Source organism: Sapajus apella, unplaced genomic scaffold (genome assembly GCF_009761245.1).
Source record: "Sapajus apella isolate SASKATOON/1434 unplaced genomic scaffold, GSC_monkey_1.0 scaffold40, whole genome shotgun sequence".
NCBI classification, from domain to species: Eukaryota; Metazoa; Chordata; class Mammalia; order Primates; family Cebidae; genus Sapajus; species Sapajus apella.
The window spans coordinates 1814008-1832563 of NW_022436980.1; the positions used below are offsets into that span (position 1 = coordinate 1814008).

General features: G+C 40.6%; 1 protein-coding gene and 1 pseudogene across 4 annotated transcripts in view; both read right to left on the reverse strand.

The window, feature by feature from the left end:
* Window positions 1-17949, reverse strand: part of POGLUT1 (protein O-glucosyltransferase 1) — a 26531-nt gene extending 8582 nt beyond the window's left edge. The window contains exons 1-5 of one of the 3 annotated variants that reach the window (XM_032298982.1): window positions 15800-15964; window positions 15000-15090; window positions 13481-13624; window positions 7713-7848; window positions 4134-4255 (exon numbers count right to left, since the gene is read on the reverse strand). In XM_032298982.1, the coding sequence (XP_032154873.1) occupies window positions 4134-4255; window positions 7713-7848; window positions 13481-13624; window positions 15000-15090; window positions 15800-15881 (575 nt within the window). In that variant the 5' untranslated portion in view covers window positions 15882-15964. Of the gene's footprint in view, window positions 1-4133; window positions 4256-7712; window positions 7849-13480; window positions 13625-14999; window positions 15091-15656; window positions 15965-17854 lie in introns of those variants that run through there. The other 2 variants (XM_032298983.1, XM_032298984.1) reach the window with 2 other exon arrangements.
* Window positions 5388-6335, reverse strand: LOC116565426 (annotated as a pseudogene). The gene has a single exon (XR_004275434.1). The product of XR_004275434.1 is annotated as a THO complex subunit 7 homolog pseudogene (transcript).
* Window positions 17950-18556: the final 607 nt, after the last annotated feature.

The window sequence follows — 18556 nt, forward strand, 5'->3', positions numbered from 1 at the left end:
TTTAACCATTTCTGGAGATTATTTCTGAGCTTTATATTTCTAAATAAGTTTGATCAAAGCTACTCAAAAGAAAAATCCCTAAAAGACACTTTGTTTCCTTTTGCTATCATTTCATTTCTCTTGAGGTGCCACCCAGTTATATCTACAATCTATTCCCCATTAACAAGTTAACAACATTGAAAGAAAAGCCCCCAAACCCTGAAGGTCACGATTAGGTCTGTTTATAATTTGGCAAATGTGGATTTCCTCTATACTTTAAGTAGGGTGCTATTGATGAAATTAATTACGTGAGCAGAACTAAAAAAAAAAAGGCATCAGAAATTAAACGAAAGGAAAATCACTCTCTGATTTTATGTTTTCCATAGGTGGGAAGTGTCATCAGATTTAGTCTGATATTTGGAAAGCACCCTGGTATTCTTAAAGCCGGACAAAGTGTTGTATAAAGATGAAGTCCTTGAAACTGAAGTCTCAGTACACATTACTATGACCAGCCTTCCTTGCTGAAAGTGCTAGCTCACAGATGCATCATGCTTAACTTTCTTTGTATAAACCCTCCCTGCACAGAAGTCTGTACAGCATCTTCCTCTGCAAAAGGAGGGGAAGGCTGAACTGAAGTTAATGAGGGTTTGGTGGGCTGTATTACGGTAATGGAGAAACTTAGGATATAAACTTTCTAGGCATAGGTCCTTTTCAGATACATATAATGTTACACTGCTTATTTTCCCTGAGCTGAGAATGCTGCTCAGTACAGTATTTTCCAGGCCCTCAGACCTCCACCCTCAGCCAACCTGGCTCATCCTCTGGCCTTTTCTGGCTGGATCACCTTTACCTGATTTTACGGTCTAAGGCCAGAACTATTTCATTTTCCCCCCTACTTCTTCCTCCCCAAACAGAAACACTATAGCACTGGATTTTTGTTGTTGTATTTTTAGTGGAAAATGTTCCATGCTCCTCGTGCAAAGTTCTCATGAAAAAGCATAAAGATAAAAGTAAAAAATCATCTGGAATCTCCCTGTCCACAGTAACAAAGTAACATTTTAGCCAAGAATTTCCCTGCAATCATTTCTTCATATTAGTAGCTTTCAACTGGGGGTAATTTTGCCCGTCCCTCCCACCCAGGGGATATTTGGCCATGTATGTAGACATTGTTACTACTAGGGGATTGCTACTGGCATTTAGTGGATAAAGATCAGAGATGCTGCTAAACAATCCTACAGTAGACAGCTCCCACGACAAAGAATTATCCAGCCCCAAATGTCAGCAGCACTGAGAAACTTTGCTCCATGTAACAGAGATCATACCATTCATACCATTAGGTAACATTCTTAAAAGGAAGTATCAATAATAATAACAGCCAACATCCATATAGCACTTTACTATGTTACAGACATTGTTCTAAGTGCTTTATATATATCAAATCATTCTCACACTTTGTAAGAGGTAGATTTTATCATCCCTATTTTACAAATGAGGTCCTTCAGAGGTTAAGCAACTTGCACAGAGTTATGCAGCTGATAAGAGCCAGGATTTGAACCCAGAGTTTTTTAACCCTACACTGCCTTTCCATTCATGCACGATATTCCATTTTATAATCTCTGGCAAAGACTCACTGCAAAAATTCCATTTTATAGTCATGTTATGATTCACTTCATCCTTTATTGATGGGCTTTTAGGTATTGTCCAACGTTCTGCTCTAAGAAACAACATGGTAGTAAACATCCTTGTACACACATCTTTGCACACTTGTCTAATTTCTTGCGATACATTCTAGATGTGAAACATTTGGGTCAAAGGATACACAGTATACATTTCCAATTTTGATACATATTGTCAAACTACCTAACAAAAAATGTATCAATTTATACTCAAAGTTACTTCTATTTCCTTGGTCCCTGGGAAAGTTGTGTTTAATATACACAGGCCCAAACTGTGTATCACTGTTTTCTCTCTCTTCCATTATCCTAACCTCCCCATCATCCCTCAAAAGACTTAGGCTAGGACTTGTTTCTCCAGGCAAGTGCTAACAGTGGCCACCAAGCCTGGTGCTACCCCAGCCCTCTTTTTTAAAACCTCTCTGACAGCAGCAAATGAAATCTTTACATCTATAAAGAACAATGAATTCTCCTACAGAGTGAAATATAAGTCAGGGGGCATAAACTCCCAAAATATTAGAAAAATAGAATGAAAAGTGGCAGGCAAACATCAACGCAGATAAACAAGCAGATTATTAAATTTTCAAGGTAACAAATGAACATCACTAGAGATTCTAAATGGAGGGTTCCAAAAAAAAAGTGCAATTCTATAACCATGAATAAATACAATTGAATAAAATGGGAAGGTATCAAAAGAAAAAAATATTCATATAAGATTAGACTTTAAAACATTCTATCTGCCGAAAAACTGCTTACTAGTTTACAAGGGGGAAATGTTATCAATAACTAACATGGTGAAGTAACTGGATAACACCTGACCCCAGGAGTCTTAGTCTGGCCTGGGCAACAAAGTGAGATCCTGCCTCTTAAATAAATAAATATTATATAAATAAATAAATTCATGTGACTTTCATATGTACTGACGTGGAAGGATTACTTATATATACCAATAAGTTGGGGGAAAAGTTGCCTAAGTTATATATATTTGTAAAATTTTATGAGCATATATAGGTTTTATAGTCAGTAAAAATGTTTTCAAAGATTTTAAAAACAAGGCAGCTGCATGGCAGGTGGGAAAAGAGCTTACAAAAAGAAGAATGTAAAAAGGGTATTTACAAGTACCCGAGGGAAATTAAAAAAAAAAAAAAAAAGGATTAGAAAACTAAGGCCAAGAATAACTTAGGGAAAAAAAAAATTTAAACTTTTTTTTCAGCTGAGTGTGGTGGCTCATGCCTGTAATCCCGGCACTTTGGGAGGCCAAGGCGGGAGGATCACTTGGGCCCAGGAGTTTGAGATCAGCCTAGGAAACATAGCAAGACCTTATCTCCACAAAAAATTTCAAAAAACAACCAACAAACAAAAATCACACCTTTTTACCCCCGTCTCTGAAAATTATGTTCAAAACCCCAAAATGAACAAGAAATGATAGTCTCAATGTCAGGAAAACACAAGGAATATTAAGTGGTAAAGTAAGCTGAATAATGCACTTGAAAACCGGAACTTCAGGCCTGGATTTGCTTCTGACCTTGACCAGGTCACTAAACCTTTCTGGGCCTTCATTCCCTTATCCCCGAAATAAAGGGATGGACAAAGACAATTTCCAGTTCCAGTTTTGTAAAATCTGAGACTAAGTTGTTATTTTTAAAATTTTCCAAATTATACCCACTGGAGAAGTTTGTTTTCTAACAAAGGGCTCTACCTGCCACTGAGGACTGCAGCCCTGTGTGTTTCTTCAGGAAGAGAACATTCCCTTACCTCTTTGAATTTTCAGCCACATTTAGTAGATGTGATGGGTATTTATGGGAACAAGGTTGAATTATTTGCTTTCCTTATACCTGAGGGAAGACCTATAATGACTGTTTTTCTGGAAGTTCCTTAATTAAGCACCAAAGTTGTTTGAATCATCATGTAAAATGTAGCTAGGTAAGAAATACCTACAGCTTGGATGAGCTACACAATCTAAATTCTGAAATGGTAGCAGGATGGAGTCAACAGGCCAAGGCATGTCTCAGTCATGAATCAGAGAGAATCTGGGATAAGCTTGTACTTGAGATGCTTATGGGACATTTATGCTCCTTCAGCCCTGCCTAAAGAACTTAGCTTTCAATTACCAAGTATGTTTATGTTCTTCAAAATAATTTTCTATCCTCCCCTATGACACATTCATTTTTTTCTTATAATGAAGTAATTCATTCTTATTTAAAGAATCTTAAATATAGAAAAATTTAAAATAGAAAACAAGTCTCTGATAATCCCTCCCAGAGAGGCATTGCTGATAGTTTAGGATAGATTATTCTGCCCTTTTCTATGGATAATGTAAATATTTTTAGACACATACCAAATTGTTTATGCTACAGTTTGCTGTCTTTAATTTTTAACTTAAAAATTAGTCATTTAAAAGTAAATAATTGGTTATATTCTACGGCTCATTTTAAGAAAACCTAGAAAGAGGAAAAAATAAAACCTCTTTAAAGGACCTACCTTACCAGATCTTCTCTGAAGAGGTCCCACCGTCCAAGACCTGTAGGATAAATTGGCCAAACAGCAGGTCCCCCTTCCCAAAATGTCCAAGCAGGATACATGATATCATGGTACTCTGATGTCTTCAACAAAAACAGACAGGTCATTCTAAATCAGTCTTGGAACTGAGTGAAAAGAGGCAACTGCAATCATGCCACAGGATCTGAACAGCCTTGGTTTAGTGTCATATTGCCAAAGATATATTTTCCCTATTCTGCAAAGTCTAGCCTGTAGACATTAAAAGGCAAAAGTGATCATGGATTAAAAGTCATGGGCTCATTGAAGTCTAGAATTTAGAATCACAAATTAAAGGTCAACTTTTTCAGTTCCCCCACATTCTGTTTTTCTAGAAGATGTATATTGTTAAGGTTTTCAATGTAAGGAAGCAATATTCCCAACTCTGAATAATCACAGAGCTTTCTCATTGTTTAACTCTTATACCTAAAGTTTACACTGTCTTACCAGTTTTTGGTTATTTCCCAGTGGGTTTTTTTTTTTTTTTTTTAGCGTAAGAGCCAAGAAATACAGTGCAATGGTTAAGACTGTGGGCTCTAGAGGCAGATCATTGCTGACTCCACCTCTTTACAGCTCTAGCAAGTTACTTAATGGTTTTATACCTCAGCTTCCTTATCATTGTAATGGGGGAAACAATAATATCAATAATATGATCTACCCAAAAGGCTTATTTTGAATATTAAATTAGTTGATAAATCTTAGAACAGTATCTGACACATTGTACGTACTTGATACATATTAGCTAGTGTTATCTCATGCTGTGGGTTCACATTGGTTGGTCATTCACTGATCAGGGTCAGAAGTATGGATGAGCAGAATGAGAGGAAGGGATGTTATCATATATCTTTTGAAAGAAGTTTGAGGCCTGATACAGTGGCTCATTTCCTATAATCCCAGCACTTTGGGAGGCCGAGGTGGGCGGATCACCTGATGAGACCAGCCTGACCAACGTGAAACCCTGTTTCTACTAAAAAATACACAAAAGAAATTAGCTGGGTGTGGTGGCATGCGCCGTAGTCCCAGCTACTAGGGAGGCTCAGGCAGAGAATTGCTTGAACCCAGGAGATGGACACTGCAGTAAGCTGAGATTGTACCACTGCACTCCAGCCTGGGTGACAGAGAGAGACTCTGTCTCAAAAAAAAAAAAAAAGAAAAGAAAAGAAAGAAAGAAGTTTGAAACCATTTGTTCCTTTTTTTTTTTTTTCCAGCTTAAAAGCATTTTATTAAGCATATTTAGATGTTGCTTCCTACCTTTTAAGAATAAAAAATGCCTTTTAATAAAAAAATCTATACTAAAGTCATTTTCCTTTGTGTGAGGAAATATGAATGAAATGTACATTCATATTTAAAAACAGAGTATTGTACTGCCAAAATTTTAAATATCTCAAGAGCACAACCCATTTTAAACACATTATGTTCATGCAGCTATTTCAATATTCCTGGGAATGGTGGGCAATTAGCCTATCTATGGCTTAGGGTCTGTTTCCATGCTTTCATCCTGAGCTTCTTCTACCTCTGAGAGTTTTTCATCATTTTCCAATGTTTGCTGAAGTTCATGGATGGTACTAAGAAGAACGTGAAACTGTTTCCGTCTCAATTCCAGCTTATCTTCGACACTTTCTTTAATATGTGAAAGATGCTCTAATTCTTTTCCCAGAGCTTCTAGTTCCTTTAATGTCTCATGCCTGTCTGGATGATGCTGGATCACTTTTGCCAAAGCATCATATTCTTGGCGATTTTTTCGTATTCGTTTTGCTTGAAGAATTTGCTTTTTGCACTCAGCAATTTTTTCATGTGCTCCAGCAATGCTACATTCTATTTCCTTGTAAATTTTTTCATAATTTTCCATTTCTCTGAGATTCATATCATATACTAGTAAAGTTTTTCCCATTGAAAATTCACTTTGAGACAGTGTGCTCAGCATACGCTGGTACTGGCTATATCCTTCTCATCTCCAGCACCATCTCCATCAATGAGGAGACGCTTCCGTATGACTTCGTCGTCAGTCACGGCTCCCATGGCGTGCACGGCGGCGGCGGCGGCGCAAGCTGAGGCGGCGGTTGGCGGCGGCGGAGGTCAAACTCCCACAATGCAGCCGGGTAAACAGCCATGGAGGAGGAGGCGGCGGCGCCCGCGGCCGCCAGCTCCGACGCCTCCATTTGTTCCTTTTTATAGTTACTTCTGTTAAAAATTTGGCCGCTGATAAACCTGTAACTCTACTGTTTCTTCCACTGGAAATACATGTGCAATATGCTGTTTACTTTCTCTCAAATATGTAAAAAATGATGTGCACCTTAAACATGACAAGCACCTTAAACATGACAGCTATTCAACAGAAGCTGCACAATTAACTATAAAGTTGGCAGTGTAAAACCCTCCCTTGGAAACTAAAAGTCACTGATTTAAAAAAGAGGAGGGAAGTAAAGGTGAACAGAAAGTTAGTAGACCCTATGGTCATACTCTATTATCCACAGAAACAATAGATAGATACCAAACACGAAGTCCCTACTGACTTACATGGAAGCCTCTATCTGTGTTTCTGGGTGAGTTTCACAGCAAACAATGGAACCAAGCACTTTTGAGAATGAAGCTAGACCACGGGAAATGCAGCACAAATGTGGCCTCTGCCCACTTGTAACACAGGAAATAAAACAAGTCTAGGGAGAAAGTAAACTGTTATAAAGAAGAAGTGGGGCTGAAAGGTCCCTCTGTTTTGGACAAACCAAATCAGAGATAGTGTTCATTCTCCCAAATTCCATGGGGTTTTCCTCAATTTACTCTTACCCCATAGAATCTTCCATTCACTCTCTTCCAGCCTCTCCACCCTGCCCCTGAATGCTTTCCTCGTTTCTGGGGAACCAATGCCCATCCCTGCCACATGAACCTGAGAACTGACAAGATATTCCTTGCCCCCAATTCCCCAAGCCCACAGGTGTGTCCTAGCTACTTCAGTCTTCCATGATGAGTTTAGAAGATCACCCCCTTGCATAGCCTCTAGGCTATCTCAGGCCTATCCTTCCAATGCAATGTTTGCACACAACCCGTGTGGAGTTATCGCGTACCTTCAGGTTCACTTTTAGCCATGCTGGGCCCCTGGAATATGGTGACAGATGGGACAGATGATACCCAGCACTATGGCTGACTATATACATAGCAGTAGCTCAAAAAACATTTTTTGAACGAAGGTATTCCCTAACTCCAAGCTTTCTTGGACCCTTTCCTTCTATGCTCTATAGGATCTTTGAGCCCCATCTCTAATTCCTGTAGGTTTCTCAGGCCTCTCACACCCTAGCCTCCATCCCTAGCCTTAAAGATACTCAACCAATCTTATATGACTTACTGGTTCTCAACTCCATCTTCTTTTTTGCTCAATCACTGTGATGCTAACAGACACACAGACCCATTTCTGGACCTCAGTCCTCATCCTTACCATTACCCATCAAACTATATCATAGGACAATGATTTCATGTTCATATCCTAGAGGACCACCCTCCATTCCCCCTTGTGGCTCTCCCTGTACTTACCTTACTGAAGGAGAAGACTGGGATGGCAGGTTCCATCCATTTAGGAACCTGAGGATAATCTCGTACATTGATCACCATCTCCATGTCAGGGAGACGCCTGATCACTTCCAAAATAAAGTGCTCAACACCACTACACCTGTCAGTCAGAGATACCATAAATTCAGCAGAGCAGTGCCCGCAGGCTCTAGCACAAGGTGAGGTACCATTCACATTTTAAAATTAGACAAGGCAGTGTTCCAAATCAACAGCCTATTGCAAAGTCTTCTGAAAGCAATGCTTTTAAAGGGGCTATTCTGTTTTTTTATATTGTGCAAGTTCACTCCTAGTTAAGCTGCTCCAGCTTACAATACTTAATAAATTTTTCCAAATAAGTCATCATAGCTTTGAAGGGAATACTATTGCTACTTCTACCACTTTATTCATTCCAGTTCTTTATTTCCCTTATATGGTATAGTTTAATTAGCAGACAAGATACAAACTCTTGTAGCAGCTGAAATAGCAAATTTCCTAACTGTGTTCCTTTGGCTTTGCTTCTCGCAAAGACACCGTTTTTATTTCCATTATAATTAAGTCTCCTAGTTTATGAGAACAAATAGAAAACCCTTCATTACCTTCAACCTAAATAAAGAACACCATCAAAATCAGTTCTGCAAGCCAGAAAGACTGTTATATACATAATCATAAATACTGTAACATAGCTTTCTGACTTGATTCCCCAGAAATCCTCAGAGGATTTCTTGAAAGAAAAAGAAGATACACTGATAGTTTAGCTTGTTTCTGCCTCATCATTTGAGGTCCTGACCAGCACTATGCTAAGGGCAGCACTCAAAGGCTTGATCAAAACTTTCTGGCAGCACAGAAGTGACTGATTTAAAATAATGTTTTACTACTTGGGAAGCTTAGGCAGGAGGGTTCTTTGAGCCCAAAAGTTCTAGACCAGCAACTTAGTAATATAGTGATATAGTAGGCAATGTAGTGAGATGCCCTAGCCAAAAAAAAAAAAAAATTGTTTTATATATAGAGATAACTGCAAAAAATTTCAACTGTTCACAAACATAGGAAAAGATGTTCAACTGTATTATTAATAAAGAAATATTATCTCGGCACTTTGGGAGGCTGAGGTGGGCAAATCACGAGGTAAGGATATCAAGACCATCCTGGCCAACATGGCGAAACTCTGTCTCTATTAAAAATACAAAAATTAGCTGGGTGTGGTGGTGCACACCTGTAGTATCAGCTACTCAGGAGGCTGAGGCAGGAGAATCGCTTGAACCTGGGAGGCAGATGTTGCAGTGAGCCAAAACTGCACCACTGCACTCCAGCATGGTGACAGAGCCAGACTCCATCTCAAAAAGAAAAAAAAAAAAAGAAATATCAATGATACTAAATACCAATTTTACCAATTAGATTAGCAAAGATCAAACAGTCTGATAGTGCACAGTGTTGGTGAGGGTGTGAGATCTATTCACAGCATGTGATATAAGGGTTGTGGAAGTGGTTAGCCTCTTTGTAGGACAATTTGCTTCTCTTTACCAAGATTTCTCCTTTTCTTTTTTGAGTCAGGGTCTCTCTTGCTCTGCCACCCAGGCTGGAGTGTGCAGTGGCATGATCATGGCTCACTGTAGTCTCAAACTCCTAGGCTCAAGCAATCTTCTCACCTCAGCCTCCTGAGTGGCTGGGACTACAACTGTGTGCCATCACACCCGGCAAGTGTGTGTGTGTGTGTGTGTGTGTGTGTGTGTGTAGAGACAGAGTCTTGCTATGTTGTCTAGACTGATCTTGAACTCTTGAGCTCAAGTGATCCTCCCACCCCAGTCTCCCAAGTGCTGGGATTACAGGTGACAGACACTGTGCCCTATTTATCAATTTTTTTTTTTTGAGACAGAGTCTCACTCTGTGGCCCAGGCTGGAGTGCAATGGCATGATCTCGGCTCATTGCAACCTTCCCCACACGCGCCACCATACCCAGCTAATTTTTGTATTTTTAGTAGACATGAGGTTTCACCATGTTGGCCAGGATGGTCTCAAACTCCTGACCTCAGGTGATCCACCCACCTTGGCCTCCCAAAGTGCTGGGATTACAGGCATGAGCCACCACACCCAGCCTGTTTATCAAGATTTAAAAATGACATTAATTGGCCTAGTTATTATACTTCTAAGAACTTAGCCTACATATATATTTACATGAGTGTTGATGGTAACAAGGATGTTTGCTGCAGTATTGCTTGCATTATCCAAAAAGCAAAATGATGTGGTGAGGGATAATCTAAATGTCCACTAACAGAGGGCTGAATGAAGAAATCCATATGATAAACTATTATGCAGCCACAAAGGAGTGAGGCATTCTCTATGGACTTGTATGGAACCATCTCAAAATCTACTGTTAAATGGAAAAGAAATCTAAGTGCAGAACAGAAGATAGAGCATGTTCTAGTTTGTTGATGAGTCTAGATGCTTATATATGGATAGACTGTTTCTAGAAGGATATACAAGACACATAATTCTAATTGTCTTTTGAAAAACAGTCTCGGGAACTAGAGGTCTGAGGGCCGGAGGTGGAAGAGAAAGTTCCTTTTCACTGAATGTCTTTTGGAGTTATCCAAATATTTTAGCACATAGTAAAATAGATATTAATTGATAAAACAGATATTACCATCAAATAGATGGTAAAATATTTGGATATTTTACATATCCAAAGTGCATTAATACTCTTTGACACTAAAAGAAAAAAAAAAAACTAGTTAAAAAGTTTTTTAAAAAGTTGCAGTACAATTTAAACATTACAGGTAAAACACTCATATTTCTTTCACATTTGGCTTTTAATTGTATTTTATTTATTCATTTTTTTTTTGAGACGGAAATTCTTTCTTGTTGCCCAGGATGGAGTATAATGGCGTGATCTCAGCTCACTGTAACCTCCACCTCCCGGTTTTAAGTGATTCTCCTGCCTCAGCCTCCCAAGTAGCTGGGATTACAGGTGCCTGCCACCATGCCTGGCTAATTTTTTTGTGTATTTTTAGTAGAGACAGGGTTTCACCATGTTGGCCAGGCTGGTCTCGAACTCCTGACCTTAGGCGATTTGCCCTTCTTTTCCTCCCAAAGTGCTGGGATTACAGGTGTGAGCCACAATGCCCAGCCACATTTAGCTTTTAAAATAGTACTGTCTCATGATTCCATTTATAGAAAACTTTAGAAAATAATCTATAATTTGAGAAAGCAGTCAGTGGCTGCCTGAAGGTGGGACATGGACAGGGAAGGCAGACAGGGAGACACAGGAGAGAGTGAATGCAAAGAGGCACAAGGAACCTTTTGGTTGAGATGGAAGGGTCATTATCTTGGTATAAACATACATGAAGACTTATCAGTGTACACTGTATTTTTTGTTTTTAATTGATAAATAATAATTATATATATTTACAGGATATAATGTAATGTTTTGATCTGTTTACATTGTGGAATAAGTATATCAAGCTAATTCACATATCCTCACATACTATTTTTTGTTGTGAGAACATTTACATTATATACTTTATATGTAATTTATGTTAACCACACTAAAACTGTTATTTAAAAAATATCATTACTTGTCATCTTTGAAATGACTTGTCTCTATCATTAATTAAACCTCTGGTTCCTCTGCTCCTCCTTGAAATGTGGAGTTTATATTTTATTTGAAGCTGAATTTTTAAAATGTCACACAGGTTTCTGAAACAGGATGAATTAAAAGTATCTAGACCTAGAAATATATTTCTAGCTAGATCGGAATCTTTGAGATACCATAAAACTGTGTGCATTTCATTAAGGACTGTGCTTTGGAATGCTGTATTCTATTTGTATTTTGTCCCTCTCTGTTTTCCTTGGTTATAGGTGTAGCTAGGATAGGGAACTTTCAGTTCCCTATCAATGGAAATACACATTATTTTATTGCTAATGAAAGGTCCTGTGCTCCCTTCAGAACATTTCTAAGCTCACAATTCTGATCAAAATGATCTGAGCTCAGGAAGAAGAGAATTGTACCTTTCAGAAACTTTGAAAGTATTTAATTTCATATGCCAATTGTTCAGCAAACTATTAAACATTGGGTAAGCTTTCAAAGTCCAGTATGTTTATATTCTTATTTTATTTCTCATTTGTGGAAGTTAAAAATTCCCCTAGACTCATAATTTATATTTAAAGTCTCTATTATTGAGTCCCAAATAATGAAACAAATGTCTGTTTAAAATACCTTAATCATTTTTTCCACTACAACTTTGTTTCCCCTGATATCTGATGGCCACAGGGTAAGTGATTTCCTCAGGGTTGTGGGATATTAAATAATCTTTCTTTTTTGTTTTTCTTCCTTTTTTTTTTTTTTTTTTAAATTTCTTTGAGACAAGTCTCACTCTGTCACCCAGGCTGGAGCACAGTGGAATAATCATGGCTCAGGCTCACTGCAGCCTCGACCTGCTGTGCTCAGGTGATCCACTCACTTCAGCCTGCCAAGTAGCTGGGACTACAGACACATGCCACCACACTCAGCTAATGTTTGTATTTTTTGTAGAGATGAGGTTTCACCATGTTGTCCAGGATGGTCTTGAACTTCGGACCTCAAGTGATCTGCCTGCCTTGACCTCCCAAAATGCTGGGATTATAGGCACAAGCCACTGTGCCCAGATTGTTTTCTTGTTTATATATTTATAACAGAAAATATTAAATTATAACAAAGCTTTTATTAAATACAAATACTATAAATCTTTATGTACAAATTGATGCATTTCTTTTCCAACTCTGCACATTTATTTTACTTTTAATGACAGAATAGGGGTTGTTTAGAAAGACGGTCTTAGATTAAGGGAATATTATGCCCTCTGAGTTTTGTATCTTATAATTTTATAAAGATTTGAGTTAAAAAGAAATCCAAAAATAAGGTTTATCTTTTTATGTGTGCAATGATGCCTAAACCCAACCTCCACGCTCAGCCCATGACCGTCCCTGCCTACCACCTGCCTTCAGCCCACTGACATAGTACCTCAGCTCTCACACCTGAAGTCCTGGCTAGTATAATCTGCAGCACTAGTTACTCCTCTTTTTTTTTTTTTTTCTTTTTAAGACAGGATCTCACTCTGTCATCTAGGCTGGAGTGCAGTGGTGCGATCTTGGCTCTCTACATACAGCCTCTGTCTCTTGGGCTCATGCAATCCTCCTGCCTCAGCCTCCCAAGTAGCTGGGAGGATAGGTGTGTACCACCACACCCTGCTAATTTTTGTAGAGACAGGGTTTTGCCATAATCCAGGATGGTCTCAAACTCCTGGGCTCAAGCAATCCACCACAAAGTGCTGGGATCACAGGTGTGAGCCACCACATCCCATCTAGTTACTCCTCTTGACGCTACCACCTCTCCTTGAATATTCAGCATCTAGAACTATACTGGCCCATGACAGACATTCAACCAATTCTTCCTCCTTCAGCCCAGCTCCCTCCTTCTAGGCCTGCTAAGCCTCATCAGACTGTGTCCTGCAGCCACTATATCCCAGGGAAGGAGCAGAAGAGGCAGGGCCACCGACAGTACAACCAGTGATGAGCCACGCCTCAAAGAGGAGACAGGCTTTGAGAGGAGCTCACAAGAAAAATTCCCAGGCAAGGAGAAGAGCTCGTCACTATTTTGCAGTCCCTCTGAAATGTGAGGAGGGATTTGCTTGTTAGTTCCCTGAATTGCTCCTCTATAAAAGGGTATCAAGTAAGCCTATATGTAATAAAGTCAAAGGATATATCTACCTAATAACTCTTACCTTGAGGGGAACATGCAGTCATTTTCCCGGTATAGTCTGTTCTTAATGATCTGATAGTGGGTCCCTAGCTTCCGTCTGACTACCTCTGCCATCATCTTCCTGGAGATACCTCCTCGGAAAGGAGTTAGATCCTCTTCTATGACACTGGGAAAGAATGGGAGTCATCAAGGAAAGCAGGTACCATTCCACCTACTTCCTAAGTGCATTTAGGTTTCATACTAGACAACGCAGTAAGCGGAAGGAAACAATTGAGGGTGAGAATGAGCAGCTCTTCCCTAGAAGCCCTGTAGGTAATCTGAAACATCAAAGGCAATAAAGCAACAAAAAGTAAAAAGCGGGTCAATGTCTCTTCTTTCTCCCTCCATCTGGATTGCCCCTCCCTTGCCAGTTCTGTATTCCTCTTTTGCTACTCATGCCACACCTGTGTCCTTCTAGTCACTTCAGTCCTACTGGCATCTCCTTCTCCCAATCCCACAGGAAGTGAAGTTTATGCCTTACAGTCTAGCACTGACTCTCTTGTTCTGGTCTGTCTGGTTTGCACTCTCCCCTACACCCCCTTACTCTGGTAGCCTGACAGCACTATTATACTATTTTGTATTCTTTTTAAAGTTGAGTGCACAGTAAGTTTTCAACAAGTATCATAAGCATCCAGGGGATTTTTTGAGGAGTCAAAATAACATAATGAGGAGCTTAAAAGACCCTGTTATTTAGCTGATGAAGAATCTGAGACCCAGAGTAGTGAAATGGCTTGGCATAGGGGTAACCAGTGGGAGTACCGGCACTAACACCCAAGTCTGCTTTCAGAGTTATTTTTCTACCATACCACATCCCGGCCCTGATGTGCATTCTCTTTCTTATTTATTTATTTATTTATTTATTTCTGAGATGGAGTCTCACTCTGTTGCCCAGGCTGGAATGCAGTGGTGTGATCTCAGCTCACTGTAACCTCTGCCTCAGCCTCTTGAGTAGCTGGGATTACAGGTACATGCAACCATGCCCAGCTAATTTTTGTATTTTTAGTAGAGATGGGTTTCACCATATTGGCCAGGCTAGTCTCAAACTCTTGACCTCAGGTGATCCACCTGCCTTAGCCTCTCAAGGTGCTGGAATTACAGGCATGAGCCACCATGCCCAGCCCGATGTGTACTCTCCAAAGATAACCATTAGGAAATTTAGGACTACATTCAACCATAGGTGGGTTTATTTCTTCAACAATATTTATCAAGCACTTACTGAGGGCCAACACCAGGAGACACAGCAAATACGACACAGACCCTAACCTTAGGAAGCTTGCAGCCCAGTGGGAAAAACAGATACACATGCACTGAATCCCACAGCAAGTCAGTGGTTAGGCTGAGACCACTTGAGCCTCTCCCATCCCAGAGCATTATTCTTCTCCGTAGAAATAAAAAAACATCCTTGCCTTTCTGACCACTGCATCCAAATCTCTCAGAGATGTTAGAATACTTCCTGTGACAGCAAGTAAACTCTCAAAGACACATCAAAGAAAATAACTCACCCACGGTAGCAGCTGCAGTTTTGATTTGAACATGGTTCATAATCCTCCAAAGACCTGTTAATTTGGTCAATAAATACTTTCCATTTTGAACCTTCAAAAAGCGAAGTAAATGAGAGTTTAAAAAATTATCCTGAGCGTTCTTATTCGCTAACAGCACACAGGCAGAAGCAACAGAAGACTAAAGCTTTCAGAAATCCCCTTTCCATCCCACTGGTGGAAAGAAAACCCCAGGGAGGAATTTTTGTGTGTGTAACTCCCACGCTCACGTCAAGCCTGTTCCTCTAGCCGGGTATCTGGTGTCTAAGAAACTGGAAAATTCCCAAGCTTAATGCCCAACCCTCAGAATGCTATGGATAGTGACACGGACTCTCACTATCTACTAATCAAATTGAACTCCACAAAGAGGATCAGTTAAAAGCTACAGAAATTAAACCCCTCTTCTTCTTTTCTAGCAACGCATATACACACACGGGCGCACGCACGACATTCGCCCCCATCCCTGACCCCCCAGTGTTGCAGGCAGGTCCAGGGTAGCCAAGCAGAGGCGACACTTCCTGCGAGTGAACGGGGAATTCCCTATCCTCCCTGTCATTCTGAATTCCGGGGGATGGGTTACTCTCCAGGGTTCAGGGCGGGGCAGAGACCCGGGAACCTCACTCTCCGCTGCAAGGCGCCCCGGTGCCCTCTGTCCAGCTCCAAGCTCCAAGCATCATCCTAGGTGCCAGTCGCGCGGGGAAGCGCCTCGGGACCCCAGCCAGCCCCTGAGGCCAAGGGGAGGGTCAGCCCTGCCCCGAGCCCACCTGACTCCTTCTGGCGGCCCTGCGCTGGGTGCAGGAGGAACAGCAACCAGACCCAAAGCGGCGAGCTCGCCCACCACTCCATCGCCAGCCAGCGGACCTACTGCAGATTCCCCGCTGCGGCGCCGGCGGAAGCGTGGCCCCACACAAAGATGGCCCAGGAGCTGCAGCACGTGGGCGGCGGGTCGCCCCGCACAAAGATGGCCACGCTGCTGCTCCACCCCCTCCTCCGGTCCCCAGCCTTGCGGAGTTTCCCTGAGAAGTCTGCGACTGGAAGGTGGGGAAAATAAACGAATGGATCAGCTGCCTATCCTTCCTTTCTGGCACCCCTGGGAAAATAGGTCTGCAGCCAGAAAACTTAAGGTCAGAGAGGACGTGTTTCACAGTTAGCGGCACAACCAAGGCTTGGCATAGAGCCTAGACTAGACAATTCTTCTCTTGATGTCAAATTGTCTCTTATCAAATGGCATAGATTCTTTGAGCGCGCGCGCGCGCGTGCGCGCGCGTGTGTATGTGTGTTTGTGTGTGTGTGTGTGCGCGCGCGTGTGTGTATAGCACAGTTAGACCCCAGAAGTTGCAATTAGCATAGCATGGGTCCCTTTGTAATAGGAATTTATAACAGTTGGGGTGACTTAGAGGTAGGAAAAATGAATCAATGGTGTTGAATAAAGTTTACAGGAGGTCGTTGCTTGGGACTGAACTCTGGCATTAGGCCTCAAGAGAGTAGAAAAAAACAGAATGGAGGCACTTGTCCTAGGTGCCACGAAATTAAACAACTTTAAAAGGGGCCAGTTTACCAACAAGTAGGAGATTCACAGCAACCAGTCAGAAGGTTCTTCATCATACCTGAGCTGGCATGATAAAGAAGTCCCCTCTGATACTTTTTAAGGAAAGTAACTTCAAAATGACCAATCTGATCTTCGTTTCTTATTTCTGCTTTCTTCAGCCCATTTCTGCCTATAAGGCCAACCCCTTCTGCTCAGCTCATTAGAACACCTTTCTGTTTCATAGATGGGATAGTGCCTGATTCATGAGTCACTAATAAAAGCCAATTGATTTTTTTGTTTGTTTGTTTGAGACAGAGGACAGAGTCTCACTCTGTCACCCAGGCTGGAATGCAGTGGCACAATCTTGGCTCACTGCAACCTCTGCCTCTCAGGTTCAAGTGATTCTCCAGTCTCAGCCTCCCAAGTAGCTGGGACTCAGCCTCCTGAGTAGCTGGGATTACAGGCATGTACCACCACGTCTGGCTAATATTTGTATTTTTAGTAGAGACAGGGTTTCACCATTTTGGCCAGGTTGGTCTTAAACTCCTGAACTCAAGTGATCTGCCCACCTCGGCCTCTTCCAGAATCCAAATGAAACTTTAATCAAAATTTTTTCTACTTCCAGGAAGGTGTGCAGTACAACAGTGTATTGTTTAACAATGGGAATATGTTTTGAGAAATGTGTCAGGCAATTTTGTTGTTGTGTGAACATCACAGAGTTACTTACACAAACTTAGGTAGTATAGCCTACTGCATACTGAGGATATTTGGAATAGCCTATTGATCCTAGGCTACAAACCTAGTTAGCATGTTACTGTACTGGATATTACAGGCAATTATAACACAATGGTAAGTATTGGTGGATCTAAACATAGAGGTACAGCAACAGAGTAAAAATGATACACCTGTATAGGGCACTTATCATGAATGGAGCTTACAGCTCTTGCTGTAATTCTCGTGCCTCAGCCTCCTGAGTAGCTGGGATTACAGGTGTACATCACCACACCTGTCTAAATTTTGTATTTTCAGTAGAGACAGGGTTTCTCCACGTTGGCCAGGCTGCTGTCAAACTCCTAGCCTCTCAAAGTGCTGGGATTATAGGTGTGAGCCACTGCACCTAGCCAATTTTCTTTCTATCTTTATTTTGTAAGCTTTTTTTCTATTTCTAAAATGTTTTCTTTTATTTTTTACTTTTTAAACTATTTTGTTGAAAACTAATATGCAAACACACATGTGTATGTTTGGGTCAGGCCTACACAGGGTCTGGATCATCAACATCACTATCTTTTACCTCCACATCTTGCCCCTCTGGAAGATCTTCAGGGTAGTAACATACATGGAGCTGTCATCTTCTATGATAACAATGCCTTCTTCTGGAATACCTTCTGAAGACCTGCCAGAGGTTGTTTTACAGTTAACTTTCATTTTTTTTAATACGCAGAAGGAGTACACTCTAAAATAACAATACATGTATGTATAGTAAATACGTAAACCAGTAACACAGTAATTTATTATCATTATTTTGTATGATATACTATATATAATCATATGTGCTATGCTTGTATACAACTGGTAGTACAGGTTTGTGTACACCAGGATACACTGCACTACAACATAAAGACAGCTACATCACTAGGCAATAAGAATTTTTCGGTTCTAGTATACTCTCATGGGCTCACCATCATATATGTAGTCTTTCATTGACTGAAACATCATTATAGGACACATGACTATACTTAAAAATGAAAAAAACAAAAACAAACCCAGAATGGTTGTATGAGTACTGGAAGTACATTTCCTCCTGAATGGGTGTTGATTTTGCACCATCATAGAATCAAAAAATTGTGAGTCAAACCATCCTAAGTTGGAGACTTGTGTGTATTCCTAAGTGACAGCTCTGTGGTACATTAGGAATATTTGGGAATATTACTAACTGTACTGGTTTTGATATCAGTCATTCTGGCTCAAAATTCTGGTTCTGGCACTTATTAGC